Genomic DNA, 25,097 nt, shown 5'->3' with positions numbered 1-25,097 from the left:
GCGTCGTATCCCGACGCCTTCCATCTCATCAGGAGCGAGCCTGACTGAATAACATCTACATGACTGACAGGATGATGGAGAGACCAGATGAGAACGAGGAGGTATGGATTCACCTGAACAGGGCGAGAATAAAGACGAGAAAGGGGCGATGGGGAGACTAAAACAAATAAAGGCCTTCTATTCAGGAGAGAGGAAATGAACAAGCAGAGGCATGGAGAGATAATAAAGAGATGCAGAGGAGGAAAATAAATGAATCAGCCCCCCCCCGCCCCTTATAGTGAAGGCCAATGAGACACAAAAGAATATGAGTTCTTCTTCCCCAAAGAATCTTTTAAGAATTTCTCAAAAGGCTAAAACTCATTCTCACTGTGGAGACGGGGAATGAAAAATGGGCGAGCAAGCTTAGGATTACAGAGGGAGAAAAGGAGAGGGTGCAGCATAACCTTCTGACAGACGATGCCCTATAGAGGACTGTGTGTGTGTGTGTGTGTGTGTGTGTGTGTGTGTGTGTGTGTGTCCCATTCCAGCAGTGTGCAATCGATGCTCTCTGCAGACAAACCACTGTCTCCTATATTGCTCTTGCAGCAGCGTCCATGATTAATTCATTAACCGTCCCTCTCCCCTATCTTACTCTATCTTGACAGCTCCACTGCATTTTACACCCCTCACACTCATGCACGCTCACACGCACACACACACACACACACACACACCCAGCAGCAGAAAATACTCTGCAGCAAGAGTTGTGAAGAGAAGTCTAATTGTCAGCATGCCGTTCAAAATGAGCGGGCTAAATTTTGAAAACTCGGTTAATTCAGTTTCAGCTGAGTGTCAGAGTGGAAGCTTTCTTGGGAAAGCTTCCACTCTGACACTCAGCTGAATCTCTTTTTTCAGCCTCCAGGTAAACAGAAAACATCTGGTAAGAAGTGGGACACACACACAGCCCCTGTCTAAGCTGGTTAAAGCGATGCTCCACCTCTCTTTGATCACCTCCAATGTGATGCAACTGGCTGCACTGACATTTCACACAGAGCGGGTTAGAGGCATCAGAAAGCAGGCCTCTTCACTTTGCTGCTAAACAGCATGTATGCCACATTCAGACCACATGCTCATGTTGTTGAGAACAGAGAGCTACTCTCCTGCTCCGAAGAGGGAATGCATCTTCAATATTGGAAGCTGTCTGGGTCTTCCCCATTAAAATTAGAAAATTCCAAAATCAAGAAACTTCCTGGTTTCCACAGAAGCTTCATTTCCATTTCACTCAGTCTGTGTTGTGCAGAAATCCAACATGGATTTAGTTTAGCATTTCAAGCAAATTATTATTTCCATTCAAACTATAAATGGAATGAAGTAACTGTGCTTTTTTTGCTTCACAATCCCCAGCCCTAGTGACTGTGTATGTGTGTACATATGTGTGTATTTGTGTGTTTTTGTGTCACAGAGGTCAGAGCAGCAGCAGTGTTTTCCTCATGTGGAGCCTTCTTACTGATTCAAGTCATGGCACAGCTCTCAGAGACCCTGCAGAGTGTGCCCACATACTCACTGATATCATGCATGGCAGCATCTACTCGTATCCTTGACCTATTTCTCCCCCGCGCCCGCCCCCCCCCCCCCAGATGAATGCCAACAGTAACACACCAACAGACAGACAGACAGACAAGCCAGCGCTTCCTCCCTGCCCACATTTTCTCTGTGATTACGTTAAACATCCAGGATGCACCAGCAGAGACGGGACAAACAGCCCTCTGCAGTATCAGAGCAGAACTCTGGGAGCTCTGACAACCGCCACGCTACACTGGAGAGAACTTTGAAAAGATGTGGGTCGACCACACAGCCTCCACTGTTACAGTCTGTCATGAATACAGGCCCTGTGTGCTGCTGACAGAGGAGAGAGCCACATTTATACACTGGAGCAAATATCTCACACTCGCTGCCTGGCTGCAGCCCGCTCCACCATTCAGCTCCATTTTTTCCTGTGACCCACACGCACACACACACAATGCAGCTCATTGATTATTTTACTAAAAAATCAGCTGGGTGCTGGTTATGTAAGAGCCCCGCTGGCTGAAGAGAGGAGAGCTGCGGTGAACAGTTAGAGGGGTGTAGAACAGAGAGGGGGGAGGGAGGGGGGAGGAAAGACGTCACTGTGACAGATTTACTGCATTATGAAGATAAAATGTGGGGAATGCAGGAGAGACGGAGAGAGCTGGTTTTAATAGAGCGAGAAGCTGATTCATACAGCGATTAGCTAAAGCAGGGTTATACCTGTGTTTACTTTCTTAACTGTTAAGATCTCTGGTGCTGTTAAAATGAACATCAGCATATTTCCCTCGATACAGAATATGCTATTTCATAATCTTTAAACCATAAACCATTAAAGGCTTTATATGTGATTTTTTTTGATCCAGCAGGTGTCGCCCTTGAGCACCAGCATGAAACCAAAACAACTCGCGCTGCATTGTTGTGTTAGCATGCTAATGCTAGCGATCTTTATTATGCTCGTATCTTCACACTGCATGTAAATTTACCTGAAATGAGCGTGATCTAGAAACACAGTTAAGCAGTGAGTACAGTATGTTATTCTTCTTTTCTCTAGTCCCTCAATTAAACAACTTTTAGTTGAGTCAGCCGGCCGTCCGGGCGATGTAAACAAACTGAAGATAGGACTCTGAAAGCATCACAGACAGTGGGACTCGGGTGTTACACCCATTGTAGACAGTCATGACTCACAGAGTTATTTTCAGAGGATATACTTGATTTATATTACATTTAAGTGTGAAAAAATCACATATAAAGACTTTAAACGACTGTTGATGATATTTTGAATCATGGGGTTTCATTTCCTTATTGGTCATATTTCTTAATATTCTTAAAAGTTTTACAAATGTAGATGAAATTGTTTCACTTTATCTCCATTATCCCAGAGTTCAACACAATCCTCTTATTATAAATGCATTAAATATGAATAAGCACTTTGTCCCAGTAGGGAGGAGATGCCCCTAGCTCTGGGAGCGTTTGATTTCCCTGAAGGCTGCCCCCCTGCCCCCCTGCCCCCCTGCCCCCCCACACACACACACACACACCCACCCCACTCCCTCTTCTACTATGTGCGTCGGTGCAGGTGTTAAAGCTCAAGTCAGCATTTGGTGTTCCCTGCCGCGCAGCTCTCTGACAGCGTTTGGTTTTCCTGCCGACACAGTCAGGTGCTGCTGGAGAACGTGACTAAACAGGAAGCAGCCAGGGAGAGACGGGATGTGAGGCGGAGGAGGAGGAGGGACGAGGCAGAGCGAGAGAGAGAGAGAGAGTTAAGAGATAATGAAATAAGCAAGTGAGAATGTGAGGGGAATCCAGACGAGAGAAGGCAATAGAGTAAAAATCAATATAAAAGGGGAAAGTGGGCCATGGCAAAGAACGCAGAGAGAGAGAGGGGAATGAATCAGCTTTTAGAGGGAAGAAGTGAGCTACAATGAGATCCTTTATTACAAAAGCCAATGATCATAGATAAAGGTTATTTTACCACAGCAATGTAACTGGTGATCTGCAAGCAAGAGTACATAATGTATTGGCCATTTCAGACTCTGGGAACATCCCAAACATGAGTATTATGAAGCAGTTTTCCACACAATAGTGAACAGCATGATGAAGCTTCAGGTCTGCAGAGCCAGCAAAACATCTGCAGACGAATAATACAGACAAAAGTATGACAAGGGGCGTGATCTGAGAAATGCAGAGGGGTTATGTGAGAGAAAGAAAAGGAGGATGAGGAGGAGGAGGAGGAGGAGGAGGAGGAGGTTGTTCTTGCGGGCAGAAATCTGCAGAGAGGAAAGCAGGAGCGAGGGAGTTGGGAGGGAAAACTAGGCCACGTGGAAAAATCCAGCTGTAATGATCCGAGTGAGAGACCGGACGATAGCTTGCATGTTTGCCTCTCTCTCTCTCTCTCTCTCTCTCTCTCTCTCTCTCTCTGTGTCGATCTTCATGTTTTTAACTCTCTACTTGTCTCTCTGATAAGATATTTGAGGATTTGTCTTCTATTCTTTATGTGTCTTGTTACTTCCTGAGACGTCTTTAGCTCCATCTTCACCTCCATATCTTTAAATCTCTTATTTCCTCCAGTGATCAGAGATCCCTCGTCTAACAAGCAGTTATGGAAGCAAAAGGACACATTTCCACCCTTGGCCTATCAGCTAATCTCGACATTTCGAGGTCTAATTTTAACTCTAATGGGGTCACATCAGTCCAGCGTGACTTATTTCAGGCGGCGGCACAAAGACAGGAAACATAACAAGAGCGGCTCAGATCAAGTTGGCATTTTCAAAGCAGCGATGAATTCACTTTAACAGGATTCATGAGGCACAGGGAACAGCACAGGCGCCTTCTTCTTCTTCTTTCTTTTTTTTTTAACTGTAAATCAACGGAGTGTGGAGAATCAGAAACACACAGAAGATGTGAAGGGGGCAAACAGCTGGCCTGTGCCGCGCTCTCACACTTCCTGTATCCCATGAAAAAGGCAAGACGTCAGCAAAGACTCAAATCCAAACTCCTTCCTGACGCTCCGCTCACTTCCTGTCTGTTTCTGTGACCCTCGGCGAGTTCAGTGACTTCAGCCATGTTAGCTCACATGGGTCAGGCTGTTATATATATATTTTTTTAAAACTTCCAGGGCTCCTGGAACCAGCCTACAACCGGACCCTGTGCAGGATTATGAACTTCCGCATTAGCTTCAGTTTTCCGTGCAGTTTATCCAGACTGAGATTAAAGAATGCATTTGAACTGGATTGAATTACTGAATATGTTTCAGCAGTATAAGACAAAATAACATACATTTTAACAGTGTTTGTAATTGTTCTTTCACATGCACACACACACACAGTGTCTATGTTTGTGCAGGTCAAAGTTTTTGGGTATCTGTTTCCTTGCCGTGTTGTTCTTCCACATGTCCAATTGTTCAGTTTCCTGACTTATATTTAGCTCTGAAGTGACTTTAAGGTTCACTCGTGTGTGTCTCCTCTGTCATGTCTAATCAAACACTCTGAACTTTGAAACTCTTATGAAGCTTGTGTGAATGTTATTGGCTTTGTTCATAAGAATTACTGAAGAAAAAAAAAAACACACACAGCAGAGAAGCAGAAAAGAATAAGACTTTGCATACGACGAGCTTATAGTGGAGCTACTTGAGTAAATGTAATGTTCATGTGAGTGCTGCTGTCAATCTGCCCGACACCATCTGGTTTTCCACTGACTCAGAGCGCGTGTGTGTGTGTGTGTGTGTGTGTGTGTGTGTGTGTGTGTGTGTGTGTGTGTGTGTGTGTGTGTGTGTGTGTGTGTGTGTGTGTGTGTGTGTGTGTGTGTTTGTTCTTTCCGAGTCAGGTCCCAGTGTTTTCCCATAAATGACCCTGCTTCTATAGCTTTGGACATCCTGTCATTGTTATGCAGCAGTTACCCACAAGCAGCAACACACTGACTCACACACACACACACACACACGCACGCACGCACGCACACACACACACACACATGCGCACACACACACGCACACACACAGCTAACAGTCTACCACCCCTATGAATGATTTAAGCTGTATCCAATGTCCCCCGATCCAGTTTCAGTCAAGTGATGCCTGCCAGCAGGACGCCAAGTTCATATTTCTGCGTCTGTTCTTTCTGACAACTGCTACAAGTGAGTCACACACAGCTGACAGAGAAGTTAGAGATCACACACATGTTCACAGAAAAGTGTTCAGTTCACTGCAGCATGAAGCTCACTCCAACCCAGACAAACAGCGAAGAAGAGCGAGGTGACAATATCGGACAAAATGAGAGAATGGCTGAAGCAAACTTGATTTAACCCCAGAGAGAGAGCAGGTGTGCTATTTGCTGCTAACAGTCGTGAAAACATGATTAGAGGGTGACGTGCAGCACATAAAACCCTGTTGTGACTCCAGAAGGACACGGGACAGGCGCTCTAAGGTTACAGCCTGCAGCGTGATGTTGACAGATCACAGATGAACATGTCTGAACCCTGCAGCCTTACACATCCAGACTCAGCAACATGAGGACATCTCGCTCTGACTGAGAGCTCGGGGACGTTTGAATGAGTCGCTGAAGAACATTCTCTTACTGTACCTACACGACAGCCATCAAAGACTGACACTTTATAAACTAAATAGATACATACTTTAAGTTAGCATCTCTAACTTGATGAAACGTTGTTTTTCCATTCCCTAAAGTTTGCATTTCAAACTCCTATTTACAGCCCGACAGATTAATCGCCAAGCCAATTATATATCAGCCGATATTAGCATATCCAGTGACTCGTTATCGGCTGATTTTAATCACAGATAGGAGCCGATATTACTAGATTTATTCACGAGTCTGATGGCATTTGAGTTAGCACTTCTCTGTCACCAGCAGAGTTCGCTGTATGGAGAACAACAATATCCCCAATATCGATCTCAGTATCGGCCCCAAAAATCCCACATCGGTCGAACCCTCCTTTTATTTATTCCTACTGATCCGTCATGAGACTAGATTCTTAAACTTCCACATGTTTCTACCAAAAATCGAACTCTATTGCTGCCTGTTTTTTGTTACCTGCCACGGTAACAAACAAAAAGCACACCAATTGTTGGTAATTTTCTTGTTTTTAAATCACCAAACTCCTGCACACTGTCTATGTAGCACAGATATGCTGGAAGCGTTTCTTGGTTCTGAGAAGCTTCCAACTTATTTGTGCACTTTCTTTCACTCTCTGCAGTTTTTGATTTACATGAGACAGAGGATCTGTAGTTTTTTTTTTTTTTTTTGAAAGCGTCAAATCTATTTAATTCCACTGACGACTAAAATATCAGAGATCATATCGTTTGAAAACGTCAGGTTTGAAATGGATCGACAAAAATATCGACAACCTTACTCCAGTCAAACTATGGGAGGACTGTGTGTGTTGGGAACTATACTCAGCCAATAACTGATTATAAAACAAATGATTTATTGTGGACACAACTGGCAAAGCAGCCAAACTAAAGACTGGCAGTGGGTATCGTTTCTATCAACACTGACAGAGTGTAAGTGCTGACCTCTGATCAGTTTGGGACGTGTTGAAGTTCCTAAAAGTCCAAAAGGCCCCGCGTGAAGCTTAACTTAAATCCCTGTGCGTCTGTTCCCTTCCTTTAATCGTCACTCTCACGGGAACCACCACACAGCATGCCTCCTTTTATTTATCAAAGTCCAGCTCAGGATATAATTGTTTGTGATTGCGATCGACAAATGGCACTCTAATGGAGAGCAATCACCGGCTTCATGCTGAAAGATGTGATGATGCTCTGAGCTGTGTGTGCTGAAGGAAAGCTAAGCTGCGTCTCTGAAGAGTGTCTGAGGGGGTTTAATGGAAGTCTAACTGCCTCCATTTACATTAAACGAGCTTTTAATGCCAGACACACGAGTACATACCTCTACATTAGTAAAGGACAGATCTACTGTAGGTCAAGCATTGCCTTTTTAACCACCTTATAATATGAGTTAGCATGTGTTACATGAAACGATAAAGTCGGTGCCACAGAGTTTGTTTGTTTTCCTCAAAATGAATTCACCACATGTTTCTGTTGTTCATTGTTGGGTAGCTAGAGAGATGTGGCAGAGCGGAGAGGAGGCGAGGAACGTCTGTTTGCTCAACTGAGCTCAGATTTATTTCCTTGCCAAAGCGACGGCTAACCCCCGAGGTTGAGGTATCAGCAAGTAAAAACAACAAACAGGGTCGGCTACTGGCCCGCTGACTCACCGGCTTCCAGGGGGGAAAACATCCTCCTTCCCTTTCCTCTGACGGAAAGACCTACCCACTACAGAGGACACCTCCCTCAGTCAAACACACCCAGCGTTACACTATTTTGCTGAGTCTCGAGCTGACATTCTTCTGCAGTAAAAGCGTTTTTCTACTTTGGCCTCAGAGAACCTGATTGGTGTGTTATGCAGGAGATACTGAGAGGCCGTTTGCATATTTTGGAACAGCTCTAATCTAGATGTCGCTGATACCATTCAATGCCACGTGTTTTTCACTTTCCCACTTCCAACAGAGAGCTCATTCTGAAGATCACATGAGTCGAGGGGAAAAGGGTTGCCATGGCAAACATGCAACAAACTGTCACTGAGAGCGTCTCCTGAAGCCCTTCTCATTCTGAAACTATGCAGGTTTAATGTGCAGATACTTCATGTTGCTGAAGGACTCCCTAACCCTCCACCTGTCCAACACACACACACACACACACACACACACACACACACAAGCTAGGTTCCAACCCCAAGGACTTTAGTTTCATTATCATAATCAATAATTAAAAGACACATCCTTTTCATCAGTGCCAGCGTCACAGATGTGACCTGAGTCTACTGGCTGTCAGCAACCCCATCCTCTCCCACCCTCACACACACACACACACACACCCACACACACACACACACACACCTCCCCCCTCCTAACCACTCAATTTCAGTGGAGGCATTCATTTTTAAAGCACCCCTGTCACTGGGATTATAAAACAGAAAGTCTCAATGCTGGTGGTAACGCCACTGCTGCAGGGGGTAACAATAAGAGCAACACACACACACACACACACACACACACACACACACACACACACACACACACACACACACACACACACACACACACACACACACACACACACACACACACACACACACACACACACACACACACACACACACACACACACACACACACACAGAGAGAGAGAGAGATCTGCAATGGCCCAGAAAGCAGAGCAGGTCTGTGTTTTCTTCTTCGACACACTCTTTTCTTTCCACCGGCTGGCGCAGCAGCAGCAGCAGCTTTGATATTTACAGGACAAACATGCAAACACAAAGAGAAACATGAAGCCATGAGGGGGGGGGAAAGTCCCTGAAAGCGAGCAGGCGAGGAGACTTCATAAAAGTGCTTCCTCTCAGAAAACCGAGAGTGATAACAAGAGAATAAATGTGACCCCCCCCCCCCCCCTCTCTCTCTCTACCCACCCAGTGCACAGGAAGAAGCCCTGCTTTGTTTATCCAAAAAAAATATCACCAATGAAAGAGCCCAGCTGATGGAGCTGTCAGACTGAGCTGTGTGTCTGAAAGGTCATCAAACACTTCCAGACACACAGTGTGCCCACAACACAAAAACACCGACATTCCTGCAATATTCCCACTGGGACATATCAATATAGTGCAGCACTAAATCCCCATCCTGTGACTTAGAAGTAGACGGATTGTTTATTTAGGGAGCTTATTGATGCATTATCTTGAAGCAGAAGAAAAGAAAACATTCCCTTGTCTTTACCTTTATATCTCTCCAGCACATCCTCATACGCCTGGGCGAATTCCTTCTCTTGGGAATGGTTTGTCGGCAGCAGACCCGGTATAAACCCGGCCATGGTGGCTCTGCAAACCCCCCGGGCTGGAGAGTCGAGGGGGTCGGCCTGCAGACTACCGCAGTGACCCGGTCCTCCGCTGCGTTTTTCAAGCCCCCAGCTCCGGCTCCTTTTCCTCCTTCTTCTCCTTCTTCTTGTCCTATTCAACACCAGCCTGCGTGAAACTAGTGGGTATGATGCATTTGGCGCACACTGGAAAAGCCCAGCAGCTCACTTCCAAGCAGGGTTAGATAATCCGTATGGACACTTCAGGGAATAAACAAAAAAAAAACTACAGCCGAGAGAAAGCGCGTTAAATATGCCTGTGTCTACTTGAATGAAGGTTATAAACGCTATCTATCCATTATCGCCGTCTGTGTGTGTGTGTGTGTGTGTGTGTGTGTGTGTGTGCAGGAACACACAGTCGGTTGTGCCAGTCCCCTCCTTGGATATCAGTTTTTCCTGGTGCTTTTTGAGCCTCCTGTGAGTGTGTGAGGGAGGAAGGGTATCCTACACACCCCAGATGAGTGTCCGTGAGAGAGGGCAAGTGTGTCCCGTTTCCGTCTCCCCAAAAAAAAAAAAAAAAAAAAAAAGAAATCGGCGGAGCTCCAGGAGAAACCGTATCCGGACTCGGGCTTCCTATCTCCGGCTGCGTCGGCGTCCTCTGGATCTGAGGCGAGCCGCCCGAGCTCCCAGCATGCTTCCCCCAGCCGTAATGGCCGCGTCTATATCGAGAGGCTTTGCGGTCTATGTCCTCCCCGTGTGTGTGTGTGTGTTTCCCCCCTGCCTCTCTCTCTCTCTGCCTCTTTCTGCTCAGGTTTGTCGACTCTTCCTGCAGTGGCTGTCTCCCATCCCTCTCTACCGGCCACGCCAGGAACCTCCGCCGCAGGAATCTGAGGAAAGCCGGGCGGTGGGGCAAGAGCTTGAGCTTATCGTTACATGGTTCTCAAATGGAGCTTGAGCGCCCCCTGGTGGAGGGCACAGCGCGGTGACAGACAGCCACAAGGGCTGAACGGGTATGTCTTCTTCTTCTCTCGTTTTTCTTAACTTCAACTTACAGACACATACCTCCACCTACTGTACAAGAGTGTGCAACATCATGTCACGTCACCATGCACCTTATAACTTATCATTTAGTATTTAGCCTACCTGCACATAGCTCTGTGTATATATATTTATTTCTCGTTTACTGCACATAGTTCTGTTTACATCTGTTAGTCCGATCACTGTCCACTTAAATCTACTCTTTTATATTTTGTATTTTTAAGTTAAGTTTAAGCTTTAAGTTGTATTTTAATTGACACTTTATATTTAGGTTAAAATGTTTTGTTTACTTGCACTGTTGTTAATTTACTGCTCTGTGTTTCCTTTGAATTGCCCCCCAGGGACAAATAAAGTTTTTTTGAATTTGAATTTGAATATTTACCTACACTTTAAATTCTGCCTGCCAACCTTGTGTCATAAAAGAAGGGAAAAAAAGACCCTTACTGACACCTCTCCTTCTCCCTCTCTTTGCCCACTTCTCCTCCAATTTTCATCTCACGGCCTGCAGCTCTGATTAACTCTTGCAACCTCTCTCTCTCTCTCTCAGCTGCTCCAAAAGTGTAAATCCATAATTTCTCAGGTTGACCGGCAGATGAAGTCTGTCTTTTAGTCTTTCGGGCTTCATTGTATTAAACGTTTCAAAATCACAGGAAATGGATGAAGGCAACTGTAAGCATTTGTCTCTGCAGAGCCATCACGTCATGGCCGGTCAGAGGTCACAGAGGGTCACAAACTTTCCAGCTCGCAAACCCCCAAAATAAGGAATAAGTGCCAGAGACTGGGGGGGGGGGGGGACCCTCACTGTCCTTGGAGATGATTAAGGCGTATATGGTAGCACATAGCAACGCACTAAAAGGACAATCCAAACACTTGAAGAACAACTCAAAAGAAAACAGCAGCCTAATTGTTTTATAACGTTTTTTTTACTGTGAGAAAGACAAGAATCAGAATACTAATAATGTCCATGCATAGACTTCAGCACTGAGTGAACATTTGACTGAATAAATAGACACACAGGTGTGTTCATCTTTAAAGAGCAGCACACACCAACATTGTTACTGTCAAAACTTACATTTGAAATATTTTCACACCTCAATTTAACTGAGCCTGTGAGCCTCACAGTCTGACTCCAGCGATCTGCTGAAAACTCCTCCTGTGACACGTGAAACACAGCCGTCAGTAGATAATCTCAAGATGAGATCACTCTGAGGTCATCTTTAAAGTAGACTCATTGAAATTGGTCAAAAGAGATTATGTGATTTAATCCCCTCGGTGAATATAAAGACGTCCTCGATGAGAAGCACAGCGTCAGGCCCATGAAGCTTCCAGCAGAACTAATGAGACCAAACTAAGAAACATCATTTCTGCACCTTAAAGCAGATGTGGATTTCTGTCAGGTTGAAATCAATATTGGATCAATATAGAAATAAAAGATTCATGAATGGCTCCACAACTGTCATCGACTTTCAGATCTGAAGGTCTTGAGGGCATCGCTTTGATCGCTGCTTCCAACACTTCCTGCTCGCCTCATCGGTTTTTTTTTTAACAACAAAGTAGTCCACGCTTCAACTCTGCTGATAAAGCTAAACATCCACTGGACGCCAAATAAACAACGATCTGCCGTAAAGTCGACTTCAGTGATGCTCGTGATGCTTTCAATAAAGTCAGTAGGTAGAAAACAGACAAATATACGTTCATGGCAAAGTCGTAGCGCTTTCAGACGTCACATCAGCCTCCACTCCGGTAGAAATGCACACAGACACTTTGAGGATCTGCCACACAAATACACGCACTCACACCTAAATCATTCAGACGACAACAAGGTTGCTGTGACCTCAGTCTGAAGGTCCTGATAACATTTCATTTCCAGTACAGTGAAGGCCGTGGAAACAAGTTCATGAAAAACACATTTACTCTGCATCATAACATTACACTGATGCACATGTACAAACTATTTTACCACTTAACTGATTCAGTGACAGACAGAGCAGGTGGTATTTATAAAGAGCACAAATGTAGGAAAAGGACACAACCTGTTATCATGTGAGACGTTTATGTGCCCCCTAGTGGTGGAAAGTGGTAAACACAGTAAACTCAGACTGTAAAACTTTTTTTTTTCTTGATTTTTTTTGTGTGTGCTTGTGTGTCTGTGTGTGTGTGTGTGTGTGTGTGTGTGTGTGTGTGTGTGTGTGTGTGTGTGTGTGTGTGTGTGTGTGTGTGTGTGTGTGTGTGTGTGTGTGTGTGTGTGTGTGTGTGTGTGTGTGTGTGTGTGTGTGGGGGCTTATAGCACATCATATCACACCATCAGTCAAATGTGTGCATGTGTATGAATGTGTGGCTGAAAACAATAAAGCATCACTGACAGCACACCGAGTCATCTCTTCCTCTGTGTGTCACTCCCATTGTTTTCTCCTGTTGGTGTCTGTGTGTGTGTGTGTGTGTGTGTGTGTGTGTGTGTGTGTGTGTGTGTGTGTGTGTGTGTGTGTGTGTGTGTGTGTGTGTGTGTGTGTGTGTGTGTGTGTGTGTGTGTGTGTGTGTGTGCGTGCGTGTTGTCGTGTGTCTGTGCTGTCAAGCAGAGTCCAGCTGCATAATGAATGTTGTCTCTGTGAGCCGAGAGCACAAACAGTCCTCAAACACATCGCCTCAGTGCTCGCTCTCTCTCTGACGCCGGCTTCAAAGTCAGAAACTCTCTGCCAGAAGCACCTGAACACATTCGAGTGTTTGATAACGGAGACAAAGTCTGACCCTCTCTGTGTCTCTGCCCTGAATGTATCATTGCATATGTACAAAACAATAAAGAAACAAATGTCTATGTTCTAATATCCGGCGATGCAGTCAGATAATCCTGCATATTTGTCTGAATTAAAGCCAAACAAAAGAGCTCAGTGCCCTAAATAAGCGGGCGTCAGGCTGCGGTAGATTGAATCAAATGATTGTTAAACGTGTGTGACTTGGATTATGTGGCCTTTTATTTGTTGATAAGATTCTTTGTATAAGTCTGACCTTTACCTTAAATGACCACAAACTCGATTATAGTTTCAAATCGAAGGCGGCGGCGACGGCGACGGCGGCAGGATGGATTTGTGAACCCATGATTGATTGAGGAATGCAGATAAAAGTGAAGACGGCAGTCCTACAAAACAACAAGTAAATAAAGTCGGTGTTTTTTTATTCAGCAGGGCCGTTATGAGGAGGTTCATTAAAGCGCCACAGTGTCTGCATCGAGATTAAAACCTGAAGTTGAAGATCATTCATACGTTGTCAGATATCACAATGAACCAGAGGGACAGCGTGCATGGTAGAGAATGTATGAAATGTACGGAGCTGTAAAGTTGTGTCATTCCTCACTCTCTCTCTCTCTTTCTGATTTCTGACTCTACTCTCCTGTCTCCCAAATAAAGGCATACAATCCTGCCAAAAATAAACCTTCAAAACATGATGAAATATATATAGAGAGAGATGGTTTCTGGTCCATACTGCCCAGCCACACAAACATCAACTCACACTATCCTCTGACACTTCTAGATGTCTTCAAACTACATTTTTTAAAATTAAAAGATCCCTTATAACAGAAACCATTACGAGCATTTGAATGTGTCACTTGCATTTTCTCAATTAAAATAAACAAATCAGCCAAAGAATTATCACACATGCTTTAAAGTGAGATGTAAACATTCACAGCTGTATTTGAGTTGTCATATGGATCTGCTTAAATAAAACACTTCCTTTTGTCCAACTGTATCCGGCTTTTCCTCTTTTTTTAAATGCTGCTCATGTTCTTTGTCTCTTCCTTAACGTACTGTCTGCTCTCAGCCTTTCTCTCTCTCTCTCTCTCTCTCTCTCTTTCTGAGTGTTTCTATGATGAACTCATTCCCCCCTCTTTGCTGTGTTTGAGACAATCTCTCTCTCTTTCTTCTCGTCTCAAATGTTTTAACTCTTTGTCTCATCCTTCCTTTTTGTTTTTCTCTGTCAGCTGTTTCTTCTTCCTCCCTGGCAGTCTGTCACTTATCTGTTAAGTTGTCAGTACCTCTCAGGTTCATTTCCCCTCCCTCTCTCTCTCTTTCTGATGCCTGACCTCTCTCACCCCCTCCTCTCTTTATTTAAAAGTCATTCCTTCCCCTGTTTCTTCTGTATTCTTTTCCCCCTCTGCTCTTCAAACTTTCCCCTCTTTTCATCGCCTCCTCCCCCTCTTTATCCTCCCAACTCTCTTTCTTTCCCCTCTTCATTACCTTTCACTCTGACTCGATCATTCACTCCTCGCTCTCCTTCTCTCTCTCTCTCTTTCTTTTCTTTTACAAACTCCCTCCTCTTTTCTCCCGCTCCCAAATTAAAATTCTGACTCTCTCTCTCTCTCTCTTTCACTATTTGTTTTCCCCTCCTTTTATACCCGCTGTCAGTCTTTCTCTCACCCCTGTCGCCATTGCTTCTGCTTGCCTTTTATAACCATGGAAACAGAGGAGACCACGTCGCCATGACGACGGGGGTTAAGCCTGTGCTTTGGGCTGAGGTTTCCTCTCAGCTGCCTGCAGAAAAAATTAATTTGGCAGGAAGAGCAGCAGGCAGCGCGGAGGACGACTAAGGTACATGCAGGCAGAGCCTCACGGGGTCCTGATGTTCACGTGCACAGATTACCTCTGCTGCCACACACAGACCGCCATCGTGCATCACACACATCCTCATATTTTATTATTTCTCTTAATACTTTACAGTGACAAGGAGTATTAAATAATTCCTAACATCTCACATTTAGGCAGAGATTTACACTTTTATAACTTATTTTGTGCTCAAACTTAATCAAACAAAATTCACCCTAACAGCAAGAAACATTTCCTCATGTCTGAGCAGATGTCTTAAAGCTCCTGTGAGGAGTCTTAGAATCAATAGTGAGGCCTCTTCATGAGATACAAGGACAAACATGACCATCAGCGACAGAACTGAATATTGATATGTCCTCATTTTTAATGTCTGTAACCGCTGCCACGGGAAGATGTCAGACAAGATCCACAGCTCACTGAAGACACAGACTGTGTTGATATTCTCCAAAGAACATATATTAACAATGAGTGTAGATATATATTTTGATCTCCTTCAGGTCTATTCACCTAATAAAGTGTGTGAAAGTGCATAGCTTTAGATGTTATCACATAGTGTTATAAAGTGCTTAAACTGTCCACTAGAGGCCGGCTGCAGAAGCACAGGAAGTCACATACACACCTGTTCCAAAAAGCCATTTTAAAAGCAGAACTGAACATGTTTCCAGCCTGGTACAAAAACAAAAATAGGTCTGATTAGCTCATTGTCTCGATCGGCACACACTGAGGTGAGGTTGAAGTTTGGATAACTCATCCGCTTTGATTTGATGAAGGATAAGAGTTTTTCACAATAAGGCATCGAGCTGACCTGACTGACAGGCGGCCGCTGAGTAACGGTTTGTCAGGAGGCTTAAAACCCGCCTCTTAGGGTGAGTCAGCAATTTCCAGCGTGTCGACCACCATCGATGGGCGTCCAAAGCCCCCCTGCAGGAACAGACGGGTGTCATCACTCAGGCTTCATCCATTAATATTCTATTCTACAGTCTATGGGACATGAAAAGCGTGGTGTGTCTGAGTTTTCCTTCAGCCCTTGAACACAACATGCATTTCTGAATCGAAGGCTGTGAAGAGTCTCAAAACTCTCTCACCGGACGTGATCCAACTCGTCTGGTAATTCATGCAAACACGACAGAATCGGTAAATAAAAGCAAAACATAACTACATGTAAAGACATTTATAATGCACATTAAGCTTTAGAAGAAACAGATTGATGAATACATGTGGAAACACAATAAATCTATCACTATGTTTGACACTGTTTTCTCTCCATGTATCTGGAGCTCACTCAATCGAGTAAACCAAGAGTTAAATCGTGAAACTCTCCTTCACATAAACAGAGAAACCAGCCAACTGTTGGGAGGTTTTCATTGACATTCATGCTCAGCAGGCCGGCCGAGAGTCCACAGAGGCTGAATAACAGTGAGTCCAGTGAGGACAGCAGAGTCTCTTTTTATCCACTCCAGTGTGGATTCAAATCTCCTCTCTGCACAGAGATCCACTGTCTGCTCTCTCTCTCCTTCCATCACTGCTGCTAATGTCGCATAAGAAAGCAAACTATCACCCCTCGTATATTTATTTACTGAACTTTCTCCTAATCAAAGATGCAGTTCCTTGAACTCGTCCTCATCTAAAAACACTCAGGCGACTCGTCCAGAGAAACGTGCATCCTGTGGCTTAAAAACAGGCTAATGTATTCATTCTGCACATTCCAATCGTCTGCCTGAGTGGAGATCCAGGTCAATGTAAACACGTACTCCCATATTATGTAAAAATGTAATATCATCACAAAAGCTTTCACGCCTCAGTGAGCCGCGTGGACTCGCCCGGGTGTCACCAGAAACATGAGCTGCAGTTGAATCGCTGCCAGTTTGCAGAGCCAAATCTGGAAGCATCAGTGTCACACAGAGAGGAAGAGAGAGAATCCTTCCTCTGCTCTGATGTTTCGATAAATACAGCTCTGTAAGGGATCTATACGTGTGTCATGCTTAAGTCGACTTACAAGAGAAGTGTAGCCGAGCATTTTATAAACTGTTTCCACCTTGTTGTTTAAAATTAAGTGCACAAAAAACTTTGATTTTTAAGCAGTTCGGTGGATCCTTAAAGTCTCAAACACACGACTCTTTTACAGGAATAAATGAACATTTTGAGAAACTTGAATATTCTTAAAACTGTCCAGTCAGAATGCCAACTACAATACATTGAAACCAGCTTTTGGTTAGATTCGCTTAGCACAATGACTGAAGGCAAAGGGAAAAAAATAGCTAACGTCTGTGTTACAGCCGTCCCTGCAGCTCGTTTTGGATGTCGTACAAATGACAAGATGTCGCTCAGGTAAGTCTTTATAATCCAGTTTTTTCAGGCTCAATCACTTTCCCATCTCTGTCCAAAGTTTTTGTCATTGTTTTTTTGTTCATACTGAACTTTTAGAAACGTTTGCCAGTAGAGAGGAGACTTCACACTGCAGGATGTTGTCATCGTGTCGTCAGGGTTCAAACCTTGAGGGTAGTTTGTGACGATGCCAGCTCATCTCTGCTGCTGTCAGCGCCCACAGAGATCCACACAAACACATCTGACCCGCCGACTCTGCCCCGAGGTGCTGCCAGGACACCTCCCTGTCTAACTGTCTCTTCTAATAACCTTACATAACATGCCTACGATGACTTCCCCCCCCCTCCTTCAGAACTGTCCTCTATTATCTCTCACACAAACAAACTCTTGGCGTTCAAACTTCAGCACAGCTGCAAAGACGGGCCACATGTTCATCCGGCAAAAAAAACAGAGGAGGAGGGGAATAATTCAGCCGCTCGCCTCACAGAGGGTTCATTAAAAAACACGTCATATAAGATCATCTGTGTTTACAAGATCACATCCGCCGGCAGCCATGACAGACTGATCCACTGAAGGACGCAGGCTTCAAGTTTGAATTTTGAGCTCGAGTCAACTCAAAAGTAAATATGGATGCACTCAAAGCGCGTCACCGATGACGGAGTTTAAACTGTGAGTTTGTCTTTGGCCGTTGTGAGTAGTAAAATAGTCACTTTTTTTTTTCCATGTATCATGATAAAGTTTAGTGTTTACTTTCCGCTGAATGAGGCAGGAAATCATGCTAGTTTTCAAAAGCTCCCAAGCCTTCCTTTAAGAAGGAATGATGAGTCTTTACAACCACTCTAATTATCCTTCATGTTGTAGTTTTAATGCTGCTATCAATAACTATAATGCAAGATAATAAAAAATACATAAATAGAGATCATACGAAACATGTAACGATTCCACATGTACATAAAAAGACACTCCTGCAGCGGTGATATTTTGCACATCGTCCTACATGACGGACATCAGCACAAATGAATGTTTCCAGCGGGTCAGCCTGGTCAGAAGGACCCTGAATCTTCTGCCAGAGGGTAGAAGCTGAAACTCAGAGTGAAGGATGTGGGTCGGGTCAGACACTAACTCCCCCCGAGGACAAAGGAAGTAAACTTTCTATCCATCTATTGATCAATTATTAACCTTAATTTGACCCAGTTTGTGAGACACCTCTTCACATTTTTTACTCATTACTGTTTCAGTCTTTGACTTCAACTCTGTCCAACACGTGTTGGGTTTGTTCAGGGATTGCATTTTTCATGGATTTCTCTCACATTTATTCATTCATGCACGCGTTTAAACAGCAGCCTAATCCTTTTAAATCCCTTTAAATACTGGCACAGACCTCATCTGTTTTTCTACTATGTGCATATTTTCACAACATGTGTCCCAAAACAAACAGATAACTGGAGGTGATGATGGCCTGCACGGTTGAGTTTAACTCTTCATAATAGAAGTGTTGCTGGAATCGAGGTTTTCACTGCTGCGCAGAATGTAAGCTGTCGTTTAAACAAAGATATACTGTAGGTGCAGCATGCAGACGAAGACACCCGCCTACTTCCATACATCTGTGATAAAAGCCTCACGTGGTAAATAATTGGCACAATCATGAAGAGAGGTGTAGCACTCACGCTTTTACATCATTTCTTGTTTTTTATCAAGGACAGGGGAAGCCATTAGCCGGCTACACGAGCAGGGGAAACCCGGGCTTCTCCAGAGAGCCGAGTAACCTACATCTGTCCTCCATCTTCTGTTACAGCGAGGAACAGAGGATGGAAGAGATAAAGGAGGAGCGGGTGGAGTCGTAGAAGTGATTCAGATGGTAAGACTTCTTTTCTAAACGATACATGACCTCAGAGTGAAGCTCTCCCCTCTCTCTTGTCATGAAACTAAAAACATTGTTATGAAACATTTCTCATGACATTTCCAAGATCTCATGTGAGCCCTGGAGAGGGAACACCCCCCCCCCCCCCCCCCTCCCCCCGCACACGCAAAGAATCTCCACCAATCAGTGTGAAATGTATTGACTATGTATTTTTCAGGAGTCGGGGGTTCCTCTGAAGTTTGTGGGCGCTTAATTAAAGCCAGAGGGGAAAAGCCCTGCGATCAAACAGGATGTCCAAGAAATGTCAGCGTGCAAATAAGACTGAAGAGGACGCATCAAGAAACAACATTTATTAATCCTGACGTCAGATAATAAAATGACACCTGATGACAGAACATGAAATGTGTTACATGTTTTACATCCTTACTACACGATGAAGATGTAACGTCATGATTACTTTGATTTCTCTTAAAGGTAAGATGACTGTTTGAATCATTCTTGAACAGTCTGACTGCAGCCGGGGACCCGAGGTCAACTCCAAGGTCAATCTTACAGACCAACAGAGAGCCTGCAAGAGAATCACGACTCAGCAACTGACCGAAGAGAAAAGTTGAAGTTTGATAATGGATGTGTTGTATTATCATTTCTTTCCCTAAAGAGTCGTTCTCCTCTCTTGTCTTTTCTTCTTCTTTACAAAACAAACACTTCATATCCTCTTCTGCACTTGGCATGTCATCATGTAAGTCACAGGGAGAATATTTCACAGGCGTGTAAAGTTTTATTAACACTTCTACTTTGGCCGCAAAACAACAAACATCTTTGTTGTCTCATTGATGCTTTGATACGCTCTCCAACAGGCATGCTAACTCTGACAGCAACGTCTGCTTCAGGTTCAAACTGGAAAGTTCCCACAACAACCAAAACAAACAACCAAGCAAACAACAGTCATCAGCACCGCTTGCTTACACAGAAAGCATCTTAAGACAGAGACACGTAGAACTAGATATAACAGAACAGATCCATCAGGATGGGAATGTGTCCTCAGCTCATCAAAAACAAGAAAGAGTTTTTACAACGTGGGAGTGTTTCTCTTACCTGCCACACGAACCACCGCCCTCTCCGCCGGGTCCAGCACCGAGTCCTGGCTCTTCCTCTTCCTCCTCTCGTGTTTGGACAGATTCCAGGGTAAAGTGTCTCCAGGCGGTCCCACAGGTCCCGACGGGCACGGGGACAACGACCCCCCTGACCGCTCGCTACGGAAGGATGGCTCGCTGACGCAGGAGCGCTCGCTTAGAGTATCATCGTCTGAGGACTCCATGTTACTTTAAGAGCTGCAGGGAGGAGAGGAGGAGAGGAGGAGAGGAGAGGAGGAGAGGAGGAGAGGAGGAGAGGAGAGGAGAGGAGGAGAGGAGAGAGGAGAGGAGAGGAAGAGGAGGAGAAGAGAGGAAGTGGAGGAGAGGAGTGAGGAAGAGGAGGAGAGGGAGAGGGAGAGGAAGAGGAAGAGGAGGAGAGGAAAAGGAGGAGAGGAGGAAGAGGAAGAGGAAGAGAAGGAGAGGGAGAGGAGGAGAGGGAGAGGAGAGGAAGAGGAGGAGAGGGAGAGGAAGAGAGGAGCGAGATGTAGAGCAGAGGGGGAGGGGAGAGAAAGAAGGTCAGAAGAAGGGAGGACGAGGAGAAAGAGAGAAGAAGAAGAAGAACTCTATAATTCATGGCTTCAGTCAGACGGATCACACAGGAGGAGCATGAATGATGCAAAGTTAGAAAGTAAAAGCAGAGCCGTCATAAAGCAATAATCAGGAACAACTGGGTCAGTCATCAGGTTCAGGCGGCTGCCGAAGACTTTCAGAGGCTGCGACCTACAAGAGAGCCCTGAAGAGTTCCTCTGGAGTGATGAAAGAGGATGACAGCAGAGACGAGGAGATGGATTATTGAAGCCTGAGCGACGCAGCAGAGGGGTGTAGAGGCACCGAGAACACAGCCAAAAACTCTCCTATGATATACGACTATCTGACTGACAAGCCTGACTTTCATATCCTCAAATCTAGGGTTGTCATGACAGCAGATTTTGAAACTTTCATACAATTCTTGTCCAAATGACATGATATGATGATGATGTGTTTCAATACCACAGCAACAAGAATACAACTCCTAGCCCTCCTACAGTACAGATCCTTAGACTACTTCCTGTTTTCAACAAAAGTTGCAGCTGGTATGGGAGGGATGGAAAAGACAGAATTTTTCTGATTCTTCAGCAGGCTGGCTGTGACTGAGACAAGAACAAACGACTACAGAGAGAGAGAGAGAGAGACAGAGAGAGAGAGAGAGAGAGAGCGAAAAGGATGAGATTTCAAAGCTTGTTTAGTGTTGCTATTTTTAAGACGAGTCAATACACCAAGAAGACAGGAGGGAACTTTCTCTCATCTCAATCTCTGCCCCCTTTCTCTCTCCCTCTCTCTCTCTCTCTCTCTCTCCACCTTTTCTCTAGTCCTATCTGTTGCTCGCTCGCCCATCTTCAGACTATGACTGTTAATCTGCATAAAGTTTATATTCAATACCTGAGGGAAAATCAATGACGCTAAATAATTGCTGTGAACGCAGAAAGCATTCACTGTGTGTGTGTGTGTGTGTGTGTGTGTGTGTGTGTGTGTGTGTGTGTGTGTGTGTGTGTGTGTGTGTGTGACTCTCTGGGGACCTGAGGCTCTGATCTGTCCGTCATAGAATCAATACTCGTGCAGGCAGAATGAATTGGCTGTTACTGGCTCTTCTCTCCAGGCCCCGCAGGACGTCTGGGTGTTCAGCAGGTCGGTGATCGTCTGCTGTGTGCTCCCATTTTTTTTTAGTTTTCAGATTGATCACGGCTCACAGGCTTTGTGCACATCATCTGTTTCCTGTCATCTTCCACAGCTTCTCGTCCAATAAAACAGCTTAAAGTGAAAAGTATCATCATCTCGAGTGTGGAGGACGAAGCCTGAGTGAGGTCACCTCTTAGTTTCTAACATTTTGGAAATGCTGACTGTGAATCTAAAGACAGGCTGAGAGCTGACACACTCCTGACAAACCGCTACAACATGGCCGCCTGCAGTCAGATCAATAACCCCCCTAATCATGCATAGCCTGTATCCTTCATAAATCAAAACGGGTGTGCCATTAAAGATGTTAATCGTTTTTTTGTACCGGGCTGTAAACACGATCAGCTGTCAAAACGTTGTGTGTGTGTGTGGGACATCTTGAATGAATATCAAACTGTTAAACTGTCTGTGTTATGGGGCAGAGGTTTGGCTGTGTGGTGACTCTGCTCCCCGTGTGCAGAGGCTACAGTCCTCAAAGTAGACCCTGGTCTTTGCACCATGTCTTTCCTTTGTCTCTCCTTTTTCTGACTCTATCCACTGTCCTATATATCAAAAGAAAAGTCATGAAAAAGCCCCCAAAATATTCAGTTCCATTTCCTTAAAATGGATTCAAGTCTTTCAGAATCAAAAATAAATCCACAAGTGATCCAGTTTTGTTTCACAAGTCTAACAGTTAGAGAACAGGGGGAACTCCTGTCCACATAGAGCTCACACTGTGAACACTTTATGCTAATGAACCGACTCCTGCTCCCAGACACACAGAGTCCGTACCAGCAGATTAACTGTGGAGTGACCTGAGCGCTGGTCACAGGGAGGGAATGTTTCTGTGAGTGATGCTGCCAAAAAAAAACCCTCCTCCTCCTCCCCATCCTCCCTCCTCCTCCATCCTCCTCCCTTCTGCTGGCCCCTAACTAGACCGCTGGCAGAAACTCGCTTCCTGGATCCCCATCTCCACAGCAACGCAGCCAGGAAGAGGTTAAAACCTTCCCAGAATCCCCTGCGGTTCTGTGATGTATGGTTGCAAGTCTCTCTCAGTCCTGGTGCTGCTGTTTCTTTGTGTGTGTGTGTGTCTGTGTGTGTGTGTGTGTGTGTGTGTGTGTGTGTGTGTGTGTGTGAGTGTGTGTGTAAAGTTAGTTCCCCGCTGCCTGCTGTCAGTGAGTCAGTGCCACCGAAACGAGCGATTTTAAAAATAGAGCCAGAGCGGAGCTTCAAAGTTGCACTGTGTCATTAGAGCTCTGTGAAGAGAAACGCTGATGTTTGAAGGAGAGAGAGAGAGAGAGAGAGAGAGAGAGAGAGAGAGAGAGAGAGAGAGAGAGAGAGAGAGAGTATGAGATCACATCCTGCTGATGAGACCCTCATTCAGGCATTTTTACTATCACACCAACACACTCATAAACACATTTATTATCCTCTTTCTTCTAAATTAGGACTGCAGGTAATGATTATTTCATGACTGATCGTCTGAACGTCTTTTAATCGTTTCTTGTTCATCAAATCTTAAAACATATAAAACATAATGCTCATAAGAAGTTTTAACATCCCCTGATTTCAGCTGGTTTCTGATCAAATGTCAGTTTTCATTAACTTCGATACACTAATACTGATATAAAGATTTATATTTCACAAACTGCTCAAACTGCAGCTTTAACCAGCTGACGTGACCAAAACTAAAAGAGTTTTCCTCCCACTGATCACGAAGAAGACGGGCAGATATTCAATAAACATGAAGTAGAACAAGAGGATTTAAGTCTCTCATGTTTGTTACAGAAACTGCTTTTGATATTTGTGCTGATTTTATATCAATTAACTGGCTGACTGTATTATTTATTCATTTCCTTATTCACTTCTAGTCTTAGACATCTGACCGACTATCGGCCCCAAAATACCTCAAATTGTTCACTACAAGGTCTCAAGTCACCTCATGTCAGACTTTTTGCTTGTTTGCTTTTCTGTTTTTTTATCCAGAACTTATTAAATAACTAGTCTACACGGTGTCACAAACTCACGTCCAGTCAAGTTCATACATCGAGTTTTTGAGACGTCGATATATTTCCAAAAGAGATGTCGAGTAACGTCCAGTCTGAACATCTCGTGTTTTCTGTCAAAATGTCAGAGCTTAAAAATAATCAGTTCAAATTCACATGAATAAGTGAAAAGCAGGAAATACTCAGTTTCCAACTTTCCATAAATATGATCGAACTTGAGGAATAAATTGAAACTCTCGTATTTTGAGAAGGTGTTTCAAACTTCTCAAATCTGGTTTCTAAACTAAACAAGCCTGCTAACAGTAAAAACATACACACGAGCAAGCACGGGAAAAAGCTTTTACCACACACACACACACACACACACACACACACACACACACACACACACACACACACACACACACACACACACACACACACACACACACACACACGTCCATGCAGAGATCTTGGCTCGAGTCTCTTCCTGTGACAGCGAGCAGCAGCTGAATCAGACCGAGCAGGGATGCTGGATGCTCCTTCTGATTTATCACCACAACAAAGATTTACACGGACGCTGTCTGTTCCCACAGTTCGGCCTGAGCAGGACATGTGTGTGTGTGTGTGTGTGTGTGTGTGTGTGTGTGTGTGTGTGTGTGTGTGTGTGTGTGTGTGTGTGTGTGTGTGTCTGCATGTTTGTGTGAGTGTTTTAATAGTGAGCTAAAGCAGAGAGGGGGAGACAGAGATGGAGAGGTTCAGCAGTGAGAATCTGCACATTCGATTTAGAGAGAGAGAGAAAGAAAAGCAGACACGTGCAGAGTAACGGCTGTAACCGCCACAGCTCGTCCTTCAGAGCAGCGTTCAGCTCTCTAAAGGGAGTTAACTCACGATTATGTTCAACAGACGGACATAATGCTCCATCCTGCCTGACAAACCCTGTAACTCACAGAGCTACCTGAGCAGAAACACATCGGATCCACACGTGTGATTTACCGTGTGAATCCAAAGCTGCACGACCGGTTAGCCAGCACCCTCAGCTGTTTCCACTCTTTATGCTAAGCT

At 44.5% G+C, this 25,097-nt stretch overlaps 1 protein-coding gene across 2 annotated transcripts in view; it reads right to left on the bottom strand.

Moving 5' to 3' along the window:
• The window catches only part of macf1a (microtubule actin crosslinking factor 1a), a 231,681-nt gene that overhangs the window by 202,243 nt on the left and 4,341 nt on the right, over positions 1-25,097 (bottom strand). Inside the window, exon 2 of one of the 2 annotated variants that reach the window (XM_065948500.1) lies at positions 20,318-20,553. In XM_065948500.1, the coding sequence (XP_065804572.1) occupies positions 20,318-20,540 (223 nt within the window). In that variant the 5' untranslated portion in view covers positions 20,541-20,553. Of the gene's footprint in view, positions 1-9,327; positions 10,474-20,317; positions 20,554-25,097 lie in introns of those variants that run through there. The other variant, XM_065948501.1, reaches the window with a different exon arrangement.

Source organism: Labrus bergylta, chromosome 19 (genome assembly GCF_963930695.1).
Source record: "Labrus bergylta chromosome 19, fLabBer1.1, whole genome shotgun sequence".
In the NCBI taxonomy this organism is placed as follows: Eukaryota; Metazoa; Chordata; class Actinopteri; order Labriformes; family Labridae; genus Labrus; species Labrus bergylta.
This window is presented reverse-complemented; position numbering and strand designations above follow the sequence as displayed.